Source organism: Melanotaenia boesemani, chromosome 23, assembly GCF_017639745.1.
Source record: "Melanotaenia boesemani isolate fMelBoe1 chromosome 23, fMelBoe1.pri, whole genome shotgun sequence".
In the NCBI taxonomy this organism is placed as follows: Eukaryota; Metazoa; Chordata; class Actinopteri; order Atheriniformes; family Melanotaeniidae; genus Melanotaenia; species Melanotaenia boesemani.
Window position 1 is genome coordinate 16,334,712 of NC_055704.1, and position 20,882 is coordinate 16,355,593.

Genomic DNA, 20,882 nt, shown 5'->3' on the forward strand with positions numbered 1-20,882 from the left:
ATATTTGGAACATTTATCCTTTGAAATGCACACATGCGACCAAGTGAAGGACACCTGGTGCATACTGGATGTGCTGGACCTGAAACCTTTCATGTGTTGTGTGACATACAGTACATTTAGCTTTTTAATGTGTATTTGAAACAATTCTGGAAAGCTTTCTTATAGTCCAAGTACCGCGCTAGGAAGCTGTTTAATTGCACGGCAATGAAAATTTGCTCAACTGCTCTATTTATCTTAAATGTCTGCAGACACACTTCTCTATTCCCTCTCTTTTCCATGCTCATATTTCTAAAAGGATAGTAATAAAAGTACTAAATGAAAACATTTGCTTAAGGAGAGGGTGGGAGAAATGTTTTGTCATTATGGAAGTAGGTAGTACAATGAAGCCTAATTAGTCCTTGTCATTTCTTGGAAAAAAAAAAAAAAAAAACACACTTTTAAGGAATGAAAAATTTGAAAAATGTATCCAACAAAACAAAAGGAAAATGTTTCTTATATATATGAAAAAAGAATTATACTATACCATTACCACTTAAAATCTAACTTTTTATTTTATTTTGCTTTAATTTTATGCACAACAAGCCTCTGTTCAACCATCCAAACATTCCCCAGATAACATTTACTTCCATTTTTTGTGGGCTTTTCCTACTGAAGCTTGAGTCATGATGAGCCCCCAACATTTTAAGTCTTATGGCGCAAACATTGCATATTCCATTACCACTTGATTTTCTTTTTTTTTTCTTTTTACTAATTATGAAAATGATCATATACTGCAATGACTGAAGAGAAAATTAATTCTTAGTTGCTGGCACAAAAAAAACAAAGACAGCAAAATTCAGACAGTAAGTCGAACTGCAACATTTATTATAGACAACTCCAAACTAAACACCAGGTTCTGGTATTTTACAAGTTATTTTAAACATTATGCCTACACCTAATTAAAGCTATTTATGACTAAAATAATTTTGGTAAATAATATATTTTTGCAATCAAACATTTCCACTGATTTTGGCCTGTTTTTATTCACCAATGTCGTGAACAAATGCTCATTTCTTAATTGAAAATACCTTGAATATCCAGTTTGAAAAATACCATTTTTGTATTTTAAAAACATTCTGCTATTCTTTTTGCAGAATTTAAATGTTTTACATATTCATAAAGGATTTACAAAGTTTTGTGCTTGGACACAAATCTTTACTGTGCAGACTATTTGGTCTCAAATATATATATATATATATATATATATATATATATATATATATATATATATATATATATATATATATATATATATATATATATATATACATATACAACAGAGGTTCTGTTGACATATCATCCAAATTACCCAAAAATAAGTAGGGGCTAACTAAATTTTCTTTCATAAGCTGTCTTACACATAACAAGAGCAATAATTATGCTTTTATCTGCTTTGGGGACTCCACTGATTTGAATTATCATTCATAATGTCTTGCTGTTTTGCTTAATTGGAAATTGTTAAGTGGGCTTTGTTAGGAAGCAAAGAGGGAATAAACAGATTTATGGGGAGCTCTGCCAAGTAAAAGGTTATGCATAATTTAAGGCAGATTACTTTGGTTGTAGAGGTCAATAAGGCTAAACAGACAAGAACCATCAACATCTATATAGAAAAAGAGGTGTCTTGAGGGTCTTAAGTTCCACCAGCAGTACAAACTCTTTATTAACAGATTTAAAGGCGTGCTTATAGGCATATTGCTGCATGCATTAGCTCAGACACATACACACACCTTGCTCAAAAATCAGCAAACACACAAGAAGTTAACAGAAGGCGCATTGTATGTGTGCAGACTAATTATATTGGTGTGTTTATTTCTGTGTGCAGCCTCGAGCCGTTGTTCTGCTCTAGTCACTGTATGTCATTGTGTCATTTACCATCAACTTCAACTAAGTCCCTGTCATTACCATCAGCCACATCATGATCACAGCTGTCATCATAAGCATTCATTACGGCGCTATACTACCTTTGCTGCCACATATATCAATTTAACACATTTCCTCGCCTTTGCATTGTTAATAACATGTTCACTCAGCTGTATATCAGTATGGACAAACAGCATTTCTATTTCTGTTTACTTAATTTTACTATAAGATGCTGGTGAAACATGCAAGGCTGTTAATTTCATAAACAAACACCAGGCAGGTGCAATGACATACAATGCTTATTACATTTATATGATTTAGATAGTTATTAAATTGAACTCACCTGCTTTAAAAGTTAAAAATAAATAAATAAATTGCAGCATCAACCAGTTACCCCACTTTTCCCCCCAGATAGTTGATTAAGCATTCATCAAACTTCCACAGGCTTTCAATAGTTTATCTAACCATTTAAAAAGTGTATTAAGCACTAAGTAAATCTTTAAACTCTGAAAGGCATGAACCAAGACCTCAATTTTACTCTTGCATGACTGACTGCAAAGTAAAAAGAGGAAAACAATCAAACAGGCAGGCACTAGGTATGGATTCTTCTTCTTTTTGTTATTGTCATTGAAAACTCTACTCTCTACCCAGTTAATGCACATTACTGTGTGATTCTTTTACACAGTTTAAAAATGGTAAGATAAGAAAAAAACACTGTAATCCTTGTTTGAAAGCTCTGAAATGAACTGGTGTGTATCATGTGTATCATGTGCATTTCTTAACCCAGACATTTTTGAGTTATCCAAACCAAATCTGCTATTTCCAGAAAGGTTGGGGAATCTTAAATTATTCTACAATTCTAAGATTATTTGCTGACAGGTGAGGGTGTCAGGATTGGGTATAAAAAGAGAATCTTTTAAATGGAATGGGTCATGACTCATCACTTTTTGCTCCACCAGTGACTCATCAGTACATTAAAAAATATATTCTTCGATGCATGATCACTAAGAACATGTAGAGTTCATAAAATTGTCAAAAATCAAAGACTGAGGAAATCTTAGTCTTTAAAAGCCAACAACATAACCCACTGTTGGTTGTGTCTAACCTTTGAGTGTGTGACCTCAGGCAGCACTTCATGAGAAACCATCACGGCTTCATCATTCAAATTATTCGAGGAAGAAATCAAATTTAGCAGAAATGCTGCTGAGGCCTCTGAGGTCATCTTAGGTGGGCAGAAAGATGGTGAAGAAACTGGTATTGAGCAATAAATTAAGTTCATATCTCAATGGCTTTTTTCTACATGTCTAAAATTAGTTTGACCATTCAGGCTGATAAAAGTGCCAAGAGAAGATTTTAGTGTTTGAGATGTAGTAATAATTACAATATTTAATTTATTAATCCCAACAGACAAATTACCCTCAGCTTTTAACCCATCTCTGAATATGGATATGTATCAATGTCCATTACATGGAGGACACTGTTAATTCAGAAGTTTACATGAAATATTGAAAAGATGGCAAAGAATGTTTATTTTTGCAGGACAATGCCAGGCATACTTCATTTTGTGTGACTTGACCAAGCTTGCCTCTTAGTTGTGTATTCATAAAAAGTGTCTGTGCTTCACAAACCTGCCTGCAGTCTCGATCTGTCTTCAAAAGAAAATATAGACTGGTAATCCTGTATTTGTCAAATATGGATACATTCCTTTTGCAAAACTGCAATAATCAGCAGCAACCAAACAGCCAAATCTTTGAAAGTGGCATCAGTTATCAGCAATAACAGAACAAGAGCAAATGTGTGACTCGCCATGTCAATTTCTTTTATTAAAGATAAAGTGCAGAAGGGTAGTGTAAATTGAATCTGAATTGGGAAAAAATGCACTTTATTTGGACCTTAGTGCAGACTTTCAGGTGTGAGAACACCTTTAATTACATTCATCATGCTTTGTAACACAGTCTCTTAATCTATAAAGCCAAGTTAAAAGCCTTAGATATCCAGCACAATGCAAACATTGCCTGTAGGGTATTGCATTCTCTGTTCATGAGCTGCTTCCAGGTGTATCTGTCTGGGGTTTACCCCTCAAAGCTGATGTACTGGTGCCTCTCTAGACACTGCTGTAAACGATCTCTTTCACACAGACTCCTGTTCACACTGACATTTCATCCTCTGGCTCACTGTGCCTTTGGGCTCTCCTCCTTTGTGAGTGTGTGTCTGCTGGATGTATTTGCAAACCACGTGTCCACCAGTCTGGGGTTGCGTTCAGCTGTGAGGAAATGTCAGAGCACATCTGCAAAAGAATGATATCAGCTGTACCTGGTGGCCAGTACACACACGCATACACACACACATGCAGGCAAGCTGCAGAAAAACAAGCCCCGAGCAATGGCGTGTCACACAACCTGGCAGTTACGCACCGCAGTGGCACCTAGCATAAAGAGTGTACAGAGCAAGATGTAGCTGGAAGCGGCAGTGTGGCAGCTGGACATCAGACATTTGAACATGAAGGGAAGAAAGTTTCACTGATTGTAACTCTTTGAAAATATATGAATCACGTTATATACTGATAAATTTGGAGGGGTTAATATAGTGTGCTCATTTAAAAAGAAGAAGTAATTGGCTACCCTACTATTTGTTAGTCACTTCCATGAGCCAGTGTGTGTGGCTGCTTGATACAGTCATGTCTGAGATGACAGGCAAGAGGAGGGGTGGGCATGAAAACTGGCATTTTAGAGTTTTTTTTTTTTTTTTTAGATCTGTAAAAGAGTGTTTGCAGTATCCAGGGAGCGCTAACCAACATGTCACTTTAGTGGGGTGATGCCACTAACCTCACCATCCAATTCTGGAGCCATTATCTTTGCAGTAAATTAAAGTTAGTTTTCCCTGAAATGAAAAATGCTACTTTAAAGTCTTAACTGTGCTGTAGAATGGTGGCAGCAGCAGTGTTCTCTCTACAAATCAAAAAGGAAAAAATAGCTTTAATTTTGTGGGGTAATCAGAATTTAATAAAGTACCACATTGTTCCATTTGTAGACCTCTTTTTCAGTAGAGTAACTGCAAGATATACTTTAGAGAAAAATAATAAAAGGCAGATAAAAGCTTTAACAAAACAAAACCTAAGCAGACATAATGGTAGTAGAAAAAAAGTAATTAGGGAGACCAGAACTTACATGATGGCACTTCCATCACAGCATGTGTGCTGCACCTTCATTTTCTCTATTCCTATTTGTTGATGACCTCTTCTTAGTTTTAGTGTGGGGCTGGAACTATGAAGCATGTGCAGAGCATCTAGGCCAGTTTTCATTCAACTCAACATTTGTAAACTGGAATAATTGAAGTTCATTGTGCAGGGTTCCTTATCTGCAGTTCTTTAGGCCCACTATCTTGCAGGTTTTAGATGTTTCTTTTTTTCAATGTTCAAATTTATGAGGCATTGCCTAGAATTTGACAAGATTTTGGATCCATTTCATTCAAATGTGGTGGTTTCCAGTAGGGAATCTTCTAAAACCCACTGGAGTTAAAGAGCCCTGCCACAGTGCATTATCTTAGAGTCTTAATCAAATCTTGGAAATTTTAATTCAGTACAATTTCAGCTGGGTTAACACTTTAAGAATCTAGTTTCAACTGGACTTGCACATTATAATTATTTAAATTCTGCAGCGCTACAATTGCTTCAACATTAGATGGTCTCAATTCTTAAACTACCAATTCAACTTTAATTTCAGAAGATTCCAGTCCATTAAACCCAGTTGTGAAGCAGCTCTGCCTTTCCCTATTAAAGATGTTCATTAAGCACATCAAGCAAGTGAGAGGCAGTAGTTATCTCTTTTTTGGTAAATTTGAGGAATGAATATCCCATTAAATCTTCTGTTGTGTGTTTTTTTTTTTTTTTTTTCCTATTCTAAATCAAAAAATTTGTTTCATTTAGCAATATCATAATTTTATTGCATCCACAGAAAACTGAGGTGTATTACATGTATTTTGATGATCAGCACTGAGGAGGTTCCATACATGGTAGTGGCTCTGTTTTGCACACATATGCACACAAAACACCCACACAAGCACACATGTATGCACACAGACATGGGGCTGGGGTCTGGAAATGTCAGTCAGCATGCTATCTCATTATTTCTGCCTCTTGAAGTTTCATGAGTGCAGAGGAGCTATTTGGGACACAAATTCACTTCATCACAAAAAAATGAATAAAAAAAAAAAAACCTCAGGCTTTTTAAAAAAAAGGGGCTTGACAGCTTTTAGTGTGTAGATACTCATCAAGGCCGCCAAACGGGTGGAATAATCTTATGAAAATCAGGCAACAAACTGGAAAGAAGCAGGCAGAGGAGAGGAGGTGAAGAGAGAAAAGCAAAGGATGGGAGATGGTGGAAAGACGAGAAGGAAAACAGAAGAAATAAAAGACAGGCTTAAAAGTGCAAAAAGAGAAAAAATAATGGTTGTGAGGAAGGGATAGATGAGAGGGGAGAAAAGACAAGAGAAAATTAGCCAAGAGGAACCTTGCTGTGAGCAGAGGCAAGCTTATAAAGAGATGGTGGCTAATTACAAAGCACAGGGATTTATTTCTTTGCATTGGGTTTTTGTTTTGCATACTGCAGAACATCGCCCTAATTCCTGCAAGGCCTGAATCACTGTTAGGGAACGTCTGCCTAGCACCGCAGGTCAGATAGTGTGGTTAATTATCCTGATAGTGGATCCACTGTAAAAGGAGACATAGGAAGGGATTTCCATGATTAAAGCAAATCCTGCAGCCTTAATGGTACTCAGTCAGGCCTTTTCAAGACATCTTTTGTTTGACTTTGTTGCCTGACGTGTCGGCAAAGAGATTATTATGTGTGTGTCTCTGGGTGTGTTTGCATATCCGCAGTGTGAATGCCAGTGGGTACAACCTAGGAAGATAAATGAAGTGCTGCACAGAGTGGTCTTAAATTGCCAGATCACTAGGAATGGAAGTGGGTGTGCATGCTTTCATGTGCACAGTTATAGTGGAGGAACTACAGAAGGAGAAAATTTTGACATATTCACAGCACTGCTTTGTGAAATGAAGACAGTGAATTTGCTTAAAAGGCCATTTGACTCAGTATAACAGGGCATGGTAAGGCCTGAGTTGCGTGCCGATGCATTAAAGAGGGAAATGTGGGCAGCAACAAAGTGACAAACAGCAGAGAAAAGTGTTTGTGTGAGCTGTACTTTGCAGGCAGCTCTTTATAGTGACTTATGAGTGATTCTGATATGCTACACAGACTGTTGCATAGTAAGACCCGAGGTCTTGATTTAACCTCTCAGGTATAGCACATATAGAAATGCAAAAAGAATTTTGATGTTATTTCCAATTTTTAAGTAAATGGTGGAATATTCTGCCAAATTCAGGCTATAAAACAAGCCCTATAGTGACTATCTGCTGCAGGTCAACTTTACGTGTTAATGGGTAGGTCAAAAAGTTTATATTAAGTGAACTTTCCTGGCTTGGTGCATAACAGTTTAATGGCTTAGCATATCTTACTTTTTATGCATAAACTTTGTCTCATTTCAAATACATTTCTTTTTTAATGGTCTAAAAACAAAATGTGCCCATTGTGTTGATGTGGTGCTTTGAACAAAATCCCTGACAGATAGATGCTCATCCATGTTCAGTCACTTATATAATGGAGGATAAGAACCATGAGATAAACAGTTGGTGCTGGGAACCACAGCAGATGAAGGGGGATAAACTGGAAAACAACGCAGAAACAAAGATGAGAAGATGATATCTCTGCTATATTTTTATACAATTGAATGGAAATTATTCCAGCAGTTATGAAAATGACTGCAATCTTTTCAAATAACTGCAATTAGGAACATATGTGTGTGTATATGTCGGCTTATGATTCTTTGTAATACTTGTTCGTATATAATTTTATGAGCTCCACTTCAAAAAAATAAATCTGTTAAAGATCTGCTAATTAAGAAATAAGTATTGCACTGAAATCTGATCCCCTGCAGCTTCTGACCCTCTTTTTTTGCCTATCAGTCATACTGTGGGCTCAAGCAGTCCCTTTACTGATCATAATGCAAAAATCTTGTAACTTCTGAAGATAAAAAAGGAAAAAAATAACAATAATTAACTTGCAGTAGGCAGATATTTAGCATTTGTTGATGTCCAGTAGAAACAGACTCAGACTTTATTTTTTAAGCAGTTTGTGCCTTAAAACATTATTTTAACGGTTACTATGCATAGTGACATTGCTGCAATATTCTCTATAACAAAGACATGCAAAATGAGAATGATGCGCTTTAATAATATCAGTAATCATAGCATCATAGGGTACACCAGGTTTTTTATTCACAGATATGAACAAAATCATAACACAACAATGTATTGCATGTATAGGTTCTTGTGCATTTTATGAAATTGTATGTAAAAAATGAACAATTCTTTAAAGAGTGTGTCTACAACAGTGCAAACAACTGACTGGAGCATTTGAAAACAGCATATTCAGCAGATGAATACAGTATGTACAATGAGACCAACAAGCAGATGCAGGGACATGAATCAGATTTCACACAGTGCAAAGGTGCTCTTCACTGCATGCTGGAACACAGAGTTGGAAAATGTCAAAAGAGGAGCCACAACAATTTCCCCCGCAGATAAAACAGTGTGATGTGCACATTTATGCATCTATGCGGAGCAGGGTTGTGTATCAATTGTCAGCATATGAGTGCAGCTTTGGAAAAGGCTTTTTTCAACCACATTGATGTGTTGGCTACTTGGAACGCTGCATTTTTAACCCCAAAATGTCCCTTTTGTCTTGTGTCCACCCACCATCAGCAGCCCTGCTGACTGCTTAGACCATATCTGATCTGTGTTTGTAGTTATCTTGGAGAATTCTGACCTGCTTTTTTAATATCTGCATCTTTAGGTCTACTTTGTTTCTGCTTCCATCTTTCTCCTGACTTGGCATGGTATCTCACAGAATTTATTAGACCAAGATGTTGTCTGTTGACACGAGTGTTATCAACCATTTGGTGGGAAGATAAATGTCCCATGTAGGGTTTGATAATGTTCTCTCCTTCCCTGCTCCCTATCTCCCGCTGCTGAAACCACAACTGATACCTTCACATACACTTACGTATATGGTCCCTTCATAGCTGTTTGTGTGTGATTATTTATGTCCATGCTTCCCTGTGCTGGGCTTGCATGTGTGGGATGTATTTATTTCATATCCTCCTTGAATTTAATAAGTTTCAACATAAGCCACTGCCCTCGCACCAGCAGCACAGTAGTGATATGGTCGAATGGTAACAGATAGTGCCACTGTGAGCCAAGATGCTGCTGGGAGATGAGTTTAGTTAGTGATGCGAGACCAAATGTGACAGATAAGGCCCGTGTCTTAACTCGCCTTTACGGTTCCTGATTGCTCATATGATACATCAGTGTTATTGGACCAGTCAACTGTGAGTAAAAAGGTCCACCATTCTTCACAGTGTTTATGGTTCTTTGAAACTGGAGTTTCAACATGTATAAGCAGATGCATTTTCAATTATACTGTTGGCTGCCAGGACTAAAGGAATATGCACAAACATATTTAGAGAAAAAGAAATGTTAAAAAATCTGTAGTTTAAAAAATATATGGGTGAAAATGTGTGAGAACAAGATAACAGCTCTATCTTTTCAACACTTTTTCCATAATTGTGTTTTAGTGATTTTTGGTGTTTTGAACACATTAGAAAAGAACAAACAAGAGATTGAATATATTAAATATTTTCAAGGGGGAACGTATTTAAAGATGCCACATCAACACTTAAGGCTCATTTAAGCCATCTTTACGTTTGTGAATAGGTGCATCCTTTATATTGGTATGGCTGTTTGGCAATGTGTCCACCAGAGGGCAGTGCAGAGTTCAGAGTTCAAATCTAAATTCTGATGTGAACAGCGAACATGGCGACAGCAGGGGATAACATGATAATGTAGATCCTCAGAGAAAGATATTAAAAGCGGTAGTTGGCAGTGATTTGTGTAGCCATTGAATACATTGCCGCTTCTTCTTTGTTCCTTTCACTGGTTGCACATCAGCTATACTGCTTAACACCAGGTTAAGCAGTATAGCCCCAGGTTTTCAGTAGTACTACTCCATATGCTACATTGGGCTATGCATCCATAAGCTTTCTGAAAGTGGAACAAATTATGCACATAAAGGACGCAGAAGATGGACAAAATGCACCATTTGTGGTCCAGTCAACGGCAGCAAAAGTGTGAATGTAGATCTAACGACATACAGTACGTAAGGATGCATTCAGCATGAATGTTGATGTAATTTGACATGCAGAAGGAAAACGCTGATTATTGATGATTGATGCCTTATTAATATTTAAGCTGTGCCTGTGATGGAAAGTAGCCAAGCCTTGGCATTTATAATAAATGTTTTACTCTGCGTGTCAGCCATAGCTATTCCACTTTCTGTCCAAAAAATCGGGTCCAACCACTTTAAGTTCTTAAAAAACTGCGTGATAACTTAAGACAACAGCAAGGTACTTCCAAGCCATAAGTCACTTAACTTAGGAAATAATAGAAAGTTCAAAAGGTTATCTAAAAAGGATAATAGTAACAACAATAACTGGGTATCATACACTGGCCAAAGAAAAAGTTGACAACAAAATGAAAGGTTACACACACTTATATTTTGTTGGACTGCCTTTAGCTTTGATTACGGTACACATTCGCTGTGGCATTGATTCAGTAAGCTTCTCACAAGATTTATTTAGAATATTCTGAATATTCAATATATTCAATAGACAACAAGGTACCAAGAGATGCTTGTCTGAGTATAGCAGGCAAAAAGTTTCACAAAGTGGGAGCTCTGATGGAAAGATCTTCCTTTGTCACAAACTTAAATCTGCACTGCGATCGGCCCTATTTGTGGATCTCTGTGATCAGGAGGGCCAATGCCAGGTCAGTAAGGCTGGGATGTACATCAGGGCAAGGCCATTTCAGGCTTTGAAAATGAGCAGTAAGATTTTGAAATCAATACTAAATTTAACAAGAAGCCAGTGAAGAGATATACTGTTTGTTTTGTAATGAGACTGACTGCAGAGTTTTGAATCAGCTGCAGTCCAAACAGGAAACAAGAAGGTTTCTGACTCAAAAAGTTTAGTGATTTGCCTGCAGACTCTTTATAATGACAGATATCTGTTTAGAGAGAATAAACAGGTGTTAGTCGGCAAACAGAAGACTCATCAGCCATGTCTGCCCAATCAATGACTTTCCTCAGATGCTGTGAAACGCTAAGTGCATTGATTCAGCTGCGCCGAATGTGAATAGTTTTCTTACCTCTAGCCTTGGCAATAGGCTGAAATGTTCTATTCTCTTGTTATATGAATCACCAGGAACATCTATAATAGTTAGCATAAAGATGAATATATAGAGAAAGTTTCTGCGGAGGCAGCTGAAGATGTTTCCTCTTGACATCTTTATTTTGCTGTGAAAGTGGATCAATGTTGAAATGGCTATATAATCAGCAAACCAAGACATGGTTACAAAAGCTCACTTCATAGAGATGTAATGCTAACATGTTACACAGCTGACTTTAATCTGAGAAACAATTCATATCACAGGCAGCCTTCTGACCCACTGTTAATGACAAAATTTTGATCCAAGCAGCCGTAAGTTGGGACGGTTCTTTTCATAACGTTACAATGTCAGCAGGATAAAATCTCCATTAATCATCCCTCAAACCAACTGGAAATCTGTTCTGTCAACTCAAAATGTCTGTGTGGTTCTCATTATTAAATCTTATCTGACACGACCGTGATAACTTATCTCTCAACTGTCACCACTGATGGAGCTGTTTTCTAGAGCTTGCTGTCAAAAATGACATTTGTAACACACATGCAGAAGAGACCACTTGTACACAAACATAACAGCGCTCATTCCCTCATTACTGATGTTTACCAGGCATCGCTATACATCTTCATCAGCCGAGGGTCACCTCACAGGATGGCAATTCAGAAGGCAAATGATACCCGTTAGTGAATTGAATACGTGACCTTGCTGACAACATTCATTAGATGCATTCACAGCACTGGATTAAATAACGAAAGCAGGGGAAAAAAATAAAATAAAATAACCTCTTGAAAACATTGCCAGACCTTGGCTTATTACATCTGACAAGTTTTTTTCCTTTCACCTCAGTGAATTGTGTGTTTTCAATATGCCGTCTCATTGCCTCTTGTGCTTGTTTCCCTTTTCCATTTACACAAACTTGCTTTACATCCTCTGCCCTACACTACACTTAATGCTTCTAAGGTAGTGATAGATGTCAAGGCACATTTAAATGAAATGGAAATTCATCTTTGCCACTGGTATATTAAAAATAACGCCCACAAAATGCAAGTTAATTACTTGCATGTACCTTAATAATAATAATTATTACAAAAAAGATGTAAAGAAGGAAGAAATATGAGCTCTAGTTGAGTCATTGTGTATGTGTGAGCTTAGAAGGTTGAAAATTCATTAAAATAGTTCAGAGTTAAAGAGATGGATTTTGCATGCTACAGTAACATGATGCAATCGCTGCAAAAGTGGATTGCTTTGTCGGTTGTTGTGTTGTAGAGCACCATTTTATTTTATTGCAATTTTGATACCATAACACAAAATATTGACCGAAGATGAAGGTGAAGCTGAAGCAGCTAGCTGGTCTCTTTGGCAGCGGCTCTAAAACACAACATTCTAGAGCGTAATCTTAGCTTTCAAAGCATGAAGCTATTGAGGATTCCAGTATGTAAGAAGCTTCTTAAGTCAGTCATAAAAGATTGTGGATGGTAGAAGTGTTGTAAAATAAGTAATATATCAGTAATAACTGGGTAGCTTTCAGTCGTTGGATTAAGGGATAAATTCTGCATAGTATCAAAGGATGCATAAAAAAAGACACGGGGCTGAGTCTCTGAAAGTCAAACTTACAGTAAATCATAAATAGGACAAGGATCAATCAAATCAAAGCCACATATCAACCTAAAAATGGTTCAAACGGAAGACACAGGAGACTCTGTTGTGGCTGAGTCAACTCTATGTTGAAGCTGGAAAGATTTGAACCAGGAAGTGCATGAAAGAAAACCCTCAAACAGAAACAGAAGGAATTTTGCATGTGAGAATAATAAAAACATCAGCAAACCCATATCAGATAACAGAGCACATTTTATACTCTGTTGTCCCACATCTGTTGATAGTTTTTGTAGGAGAAAAAGGCACTCTTACAGAAGATCAAATGATTGATCAAAAATACCACAGGCTGTACTTCTTTACGTAGCTGTGGATGGTAAGGCTACTGGTGTTTTAACAGAGGGAAGGTCTGTTTGCACCCAGCTGGTAACCACAATGTACATAAAGAAGAGAGATCACTGCTCTCACAGTGGATGTCATTTGTGTTCATGTAGAACAACAGGGGAGATAAAGTGCATTCTCAAGAAATACCTGCAGGAAAATAAGCTAGTGAGAGAAGTCCAAAGTATTTTTCAGACTAGGTTTAAGAAGTTTTCTGCTCATAATGTCATAATGTAGTTTTGTTTTTTGTTTTTTTTTTGTTTTTTTTTTTATGCAACATTCAAGGCAAACTGATGAGTAAGGAGTCAGTAAATGTTTAAACAAGCATTCACAAGGTTTTAATCTTTTGAAGGTACTTATGTTCTCACCCCTGCACATTTGGCCAGTTGAAGTCTAAAGTAGTAACGCTTTTTAAATCGGTTTGGAAAAGTTAAGACCGCCCTCCTGACTTTATGGTGAGGTTTTACATGCAGTGCCACAACATGACAGATACTTTGGTTTAAAGCATCCTGAAGGCCATGGAGATACAAACTCTAGAAGACTGAAAGAAGAGCTAGAAGGGGGCTAACAAATCTGACAGACTATTAGCATTTCTGCATATGATTAATAAAAACATTGCAACAATAAGCTGTGAAATGAATAATCCAGGAAGTTTAAAGGAATATGTTTAGATACAGCTCATATGCTGTTGACTCTTCAAAGTGGAACATGGTTCATATAGTTCTTGTGCAGCTAGCCTAGAGGCAAACAAGTAATTCAACTCCAAGTAGCATGTCAGCAAAATGCACACGACAATAATAATCTTTTACATTAGTGTCAATTTAAAGCTCTTTCTATACATTGCTGACACAATGCTCAAAGTGCATTTTATTTGGCCAAATAGTTCTTGGGAGAACAAACATTTTTCATAGAATGACTTCTATGTAGATATTGTTTATAGTGAAGAGACATTAGCATTGAATTCCTGCTCGCTAATGATTTACATGCACGGCTATGACAGCTACTGAAGGTGCCCTTAGAGCAGATTTATAGATATGGAAGTGAATGCACTTCTTTCAGGTTATATAGGAGAGTCAGTATACCGTGAAGAATAAGAGGTATACATGCTCCATTACTCACTTTGGGTTTTACCGTTAGCCAATGAAGACTATTTTCCATCCATAAATGCATAGCAATATAAATTTAAATTTATGTATCCTTCCTCCTTTATTTTGCGTCCCCCTGTATTGTAATGGTCAAAAATGTTATCTTAATATGCTTGTCCTCTAGTATGTCTCCATCCATATCAGTTCATGCTTTTGTCTTGTCTCTCGGATTTCCATATTCTAGAACATATGTTACTTGGATTTTATCTTATTTTTTTCTTTTTTCTTTTTATTTTTTGAAAACTGAGCCCAGACACAGCAGTGATCAAACACCTTATCTTCAAAGGAGACTTGTCATGCAAAAAGAAAAAAAATAAATAAATCGTCATTACACCACATGCAGTAAATAATGACCCTTGAATTCTTTTTCATTCCTAACGGCTTTTTGCCCATCAGCCATAATTTTCATGAACCCTTTTGAGCTGTTGTAGAACAAAAAAGAAAGTGTTTACAATGAAATCTCCACAGGGTACCTTTAATGTCGTGTTACATAAGTTGCTGGAGGAATGTTTTTTTTTTTTACTGTCACCATCCAGACTATTATTATGAGGTTTGATGTGTCATGATAGAAGCGCAGGTTTAATGTACATTTATGATCCATTCACATTTTGTATTGATGACTGAGTTTGCTCCGTTGCCTCTAACGGAAAAGGTTAACTGCAGACAGCATGCCTGATTCGCTACATCTAACTCACTGCTCAGGTGGAGGAGCGTGAATCTGTAAAACTGGATGAGGTTTTTTACTGAACACCTGTAGCCCCTTCAAATTAGTATGACATTTTATTTACTGTTATTATTTATGGGGCGTCAAAAACAGGAGGTTTTAACCCCTGCTGCTTCTGTTTATTCATTTTTACACCTAAATGGTTATACTACAGTCATTAATGTGTGCTTAAGCAGGATATAATGACCCACAAATCTGCTGTCTTTTCTTAAGAAATACATCAAAGTGATTTAAATAAGTTTTAAAATACTTTAAAAACTTGTTATCAATAGTTTTATAAAGCCTCTTTAACGATAAAGCAGACATTTTTCCCTCTCCTGTTGATATCTAGCCTCATGATGAAAAAGCTGGTATGATTTTAGGTTCAATACATCTTAGTCTTACACAATGTCAGGTTTTCATTTCATGCAGACTGCCTGCAGAGAGACAAGGATCTGCAGAACAAAGCTCAATGCCTGAAGTCATGGCAATAAGCTCCCCGCAAGCACCAACAACATAGACTTGGCACAGAGAACAAAATAATTGTGGAATGTGACCCAAACTATTCTGGACAAAAAAAAAAAAAAAAAAGCCAAACTTTCAAATAAGGGTATTCAAGTATACATCTTTGTGATGGATGGTGCATCATTTTTCCCCTTTTTCTCCTCGTCACACAAATATAGTTTATGTCCTGCTCTGTTTTTCCAAAGTTAACACTGCAGGATGAACATTTAGCTTATGTTGCATGTCTGTAAAGAAAGCAGAGAAGCATCTTTTCATAGGAACTGCTTTGTGTCATTGAAAATGCACATATAGGTCAAATGCTAGCGAACATATGTTGCCTAGCTACATCCTTTAGGTAAATTAGTATAGTCAAGGATACTACAAACAAAAAATGGAGCTAGTACCAAGACTGGAAAACTACTTAAAACTGGATGAGGTTAGTAAAAGATTTTTTTTTTTTTTTTTTTTTTTTGACGGAATAACCGTCTGGCTGTTGTGTTGTGCTGAAGAAATTATCTTTGCCTAGAAGAGCATAATGGATATAAGGCTCCTCTTCATACTTAGGTATTATTCTTTATTTTTAAATTAATCTATTGTCAAATTTACATAATAATGCTGGACCTGACAAGGGGAATGAGGGCAAAAGAAACGAGAGCTTCAACAGAAGTGAAAAAGACTGAAGAGACAAAGGAGATGCACCAGATAGAAAGCGACAGCATCAGCTGTTTAATCTAAAAAAAAAAAAAAAAAAAAAGACAACCAGCTGCTACACCTGTAAGGAAACAGGAAACAACCTATGGCATCTGCATGAAAAACAAAGCTGACAATCACCTAAATACAGCTGGTAAAAAAAAAAAACTAAAAAACAAAAAAAAAAAAACAATGAAATATAAATCAGCAACACAGAAAAAAAAAACACAACTGTAGTTATTGGTGATTAAACCCACTGGACAACACAGTGATTGTATCAGCAGATTAGTGAATAATGGGCAAAATATCAGGAATGAATGATGATCAGTGATGAGTGCGATCATTCAAGCTTTTGCTGTATTTGCAGCCTAGCTACATCCATCAGGAACATTTGAGAGGCCATATATTCACGTTTTACCAAAAACAAGACATGCAGTTACTGCATAGGCCACCATTTTAAACTGCGTGATCTTAGTAGAAGCTCCAATATTTGATTTGTTGGATCATGTCTCTCTGTATCATAACCCCCATCACAAAGCATCATTATGTATCGAGGTTACAGTATATTTATAACCGTTGTCATTATGTTTCAAGTGAAGCCAACAGTCCCAGTGTATGTAACAGGCTGAGGTCGGGGGCTCTTCTGGGGAATGTGGAAACTCACTGACTGAGGTCTGGAATGTCAACAACGTGAAAGATGTTGAGACAAACTGCTGAAGAAATGGACAAGTACAATATGTAGTTATGACAGAATGGGAGAAATGCATCAAATGTCCCAGACTGAGTATTTAAAATATGAGAATTGTTCTTTATACCGATAGCAGAAGCTTCTGTGTTGGGCTTTCATCTCCTAAATGTAATTTGCAATGTTTGATTCTATTTACCTGAATGAACTCAGCTTCCTCCATTTCTCTCATTCTACCCATTTCCCCCTCATTTCTCACTGTCATCTCATGCTCTCCTACCTCTCAATTGTCTCTTTACTTCATTGCTCTTCATCAGCCTTCTGTCTTTTAACCCTCCACCTTGTATTTCTCCATCTTCTTTTCACTTCATTATTGTTTTTCTACATCTACACTTTTCTTTTTGTCATTTTTCAATCTTGTATCTGTCTTCCTCCATCTGTCATCCTCCGACTCACGCTCTTTATCTTAATCGCTACATTTCTGCATCCACTTTTTTTGCTTCATTTCTCTTTATGTTTATTTCTCTTCACGTCTCTAATCGTTCCAACTCTGTCTATTTTGCAGCTGGTATTGTTCGGAAAAAGCAGTGGTGTGAGATGGTGCCATGTTTGGAGGACGAGGGTTGTGACCTGTTAGTCAATAAATCTGGATGGACTTGTACGCAGCCCGGAGGCCGAGTCAAAACCACCACGGTGAGTTCAGGCTCTCTTCTAACCCCTTGGGTTACTTAAACCACTCAATAAACTAGTTGCATGGAAAATTAATTGTGTTGGTCGAAATTTAGGACACATTTTATGTTGTCTTTCTTTAAATCTAAGGACTGAACAGTTTTACTTCCACATTTCTTAACCTGAGACACTGGACAGAATTTAAAAAAAAAAAACATTTGAGCATTAATTCCAATTAAAAACATGATATATAAGTATATTTACACTTAGAATGCAGTTTTAAACGCACTGTCCTCAAGGGGTGGGAATCTTAGCTCTTTTTATTGTTTGTTTTTTTTTATTTATGACATTTGACTAATTGATGCATCTTCAAATTACTCTCTATTCATATGTTTACATATTATTAAATACAGTTAATGAATGCAATAAGTCAGACAATTTTTATTTTTATTTTTTATTTTTTTTCTTCATAAAAAGCTTCCAAAACCAGAAAATGATTTCTCTTTTTACAAAGTAAGCAACTGCCCCCAGTAATATTGTTTGGAGTATATAAATCGCTTACCATAAAGTGAGGAAATTAGTATTTGGTTGATTTTATTTTCTTTGTAGTAACAAAGTTTATTGGCAATGGAAAGCCTGTTTATTTTCATTAAATGTGGTGCTACATTTGTAATGAATTTGTGAGATGATCAGCAGAGCTAAGTATGTGGGTTGTGCTCATTAAAAACTTCCAAATCTTCTACACCTATGCAAGCTTATTCTGCAAGTGACTCTTGGTTTAAGCTTCTGGTACTCCAGGTGCTAATAATGTTTTGCCTGACTGGTGCTTGATTAGCAGCACCTGTAAGCTTGACCCTGCTACGTTTCACTGATCTACATAGGGCCTGTGCCACAGAGGAACTTCAAGTCAGTGCTTTGCAAAACTAAGTTGTAGCAATATTTGGAGTAAACCCTACAATATTTAAATTTAAGCCCAAGTTGCATAAAAATGGAGGATGTCAAAAAAAGGCAAAAAGTGGGCATCCCAAGAAGACGTCCCCACCAGAAGAGCATTTTCTCACCCTGTTAGCACTCAGAAACTGTAAGCAGATTTACTGTAAAGGTTTGTAGGATTACATGGCCAATAGCACTCTACCCAGGCAATCCAGAATAGACTGCACATACCCAGTCTCCTATCTCATAGGGCTGCCACAACCGCCCTTCAATGTCAAGCCCATTTGGGCTGGTGTCGACAACATGTACACTGGGATCTGGACATATGGAGGAACATTTAGCAATGTGTCCACATTCTGCCTAAACCAGTTGGATCATTGGAAAAAATTGTGGAGAGGACATGGGAGTATTTGTTCTAATTACTGCACTGCTTGGTAAGAGCTGTGTAATAGTTTGGGGTAGCATCTCGAGGCAATTTCGATACGATTATCTCCACAGTCAGTGACCAAACTCTATCAGACTACCTCCAGAATTTAGGAGTGAAGATGATGGAATGACCTGCCCCAACACATATCCGTGTGGCATCAGCTTGGGCTTGCTGTTTGTGCCAGAGTGACCAACACAACCACAGCAGTGACTGAGATGTGACAAATGCTTGTTTAATAGTCTGATGCCATCCCACAGCAGTGTGTGACCAATTTGATGACCAGCATGAGGAAGACATACCAAGCAGTTGTGGCTGTTTATGGTTTTTCCAAATTGCAACTAAGACCATGTTTGTTTAATTAAGATATAGTTAAATTGCTAATATATCATACTTCTACATACCTAATTGTCTAATCCAACAAACAACACCAAAATAGACTAGATAGAGTAAGTTGTTTTGTCACTGACAGAAAAGATTTGGTAATTTTTACATGGGAACATCCCAAATACTCATCTCTGCTGTTCATCCCTCAAATATCTTGTCCTCAACAATATGGCAGAAGTTTAAAGGGAAATAAACAGCCTTTCCAGTCTTAAAAATATTACCGCAAAGCATAATTACAACAAAGAAATATTCCACTAAACACAAATGCCCATACTTTTAGTGCTACGTTTATACTCCACTAGCTTTACACAACTCTTTACCAGGGGTTTGGCTGTACAGTGCAGGTATAGTAAGTCAAGCTTTGTAAAGTAATTTTATGGTTGTAGCTAACAAACAGCAGGTGAAAACAATGCATCCTCTGATTTTGTGACTTTCTCCTCTCTTGAAAGACTAAGTTGATAGTTCTTGGTTAATCCTGGCCGCCCTTGTTTCTTAAGGTTGCAGTGAGTTAATTTCAAGTGAAAGAAGCTAAAATTGTTCCTAAAACTGGCTGTATTATCAACTACTACACCAATTTCATTCACACCTTGCAAGTCTGTCGTCTAGAAGGTTAATTGCATTACATAAAAGAAAAAACCTTGCTGCTGATTTTTGCTTTCCTCTGTCTTTTCACAGTGATATTTAACCTTCCTACTGAAATTCATGCATGAGCTACATAACACTTTTTCATTTATTGTTATCTTCTTGTTGCAGCTGAAAGTGTCAACATAAATATACAATTTTAATGTTCCTCCAGGGCTGGAAGATGATCATTTAATGATATTTGACTGATTTTGTGAAGGCTACAGACTAAGAGTTTACAGCCTACGCAATGTTCTGTCATTGCACTCTTGCAGTTTCTTCCAGATTTGCATCCCTATACATCTTAAGTGAGGGTTAGATCCAAGTATGCCTCAAGTTATATCCTTTTTTTTTAATGTTGATTCATGTTTGAAAGCTCCATTTTTCTAGGTTGTTACTGTATGTTAGCAAGTCCCTCCTCAACAACACTCTAAAAAAAGCATAGTTTTACAACCCTTGGTGTAGGGTTGGGCGATATGGCAAAAACTATTATCACGATAATTTTCAATATTGATATTTATCATGATATATAATTCAATAATGCTTGACTGCAAAATGTACATAATCACCAGTCTTTATACTATTTTTGAGTTGGTGCACATCAGTTTTTTTTTGTTTTTTTTTTACTTTAGCCATCAAAGAAGAATTAGACTACACTAAATAGTGCAAAATGTAAAAAAAAAAAACATGCTCTGTTTTAGCTAGAGCATATAATTTAGATAACCCTTAAAGAGTCTCTACCAGAAAAACAAATCTGTCCACAGCATCTGGCTTCAAAGCTGCCCTGTAGCAGGACACGATATTGCCACCAGTGCTAAAAGCACACTGACGGTTAGCTGGTGGGCGATTCAGTGATCAACCCGTGCTTTGGGAGTTGGAGTTTCACTTGAGCTGCAGTGAAAGCTTTCTTCTTTTTC

At 36.8% G+C, this 20,882-nt stretch overlaps 1 protein-coding gene across 2 annotated transcripts in view; it reads left to right on the forward strand.

Annotated features, from left to right (window-relative positions):
• LOC121634488 (chemokine-like protein TAFA-5) overlaps positions 1 to 20,882 on the forward strand; it is a 168,517-nt gene that overhangs the window by 129,738 nt on the left and 17,897 nt on the right. For both annotated transcript variants that reach the window (XR_006009240.1, XM_041977161.1), the window contains exon 3: positions 17,497 to 17,624. Coding sequence is in view for 1 of the 2 variants with exons in the window: in XM_041977161.1 (XP_041833095.1) it covers positions 17,497 to 17,624 (128 nt within the window). In the remaining variant the exon portion in view is untranslated. The remainder of the gene's footprint in view (positions 1 to 17,496; positions 17,625 to 20,882) is intronic.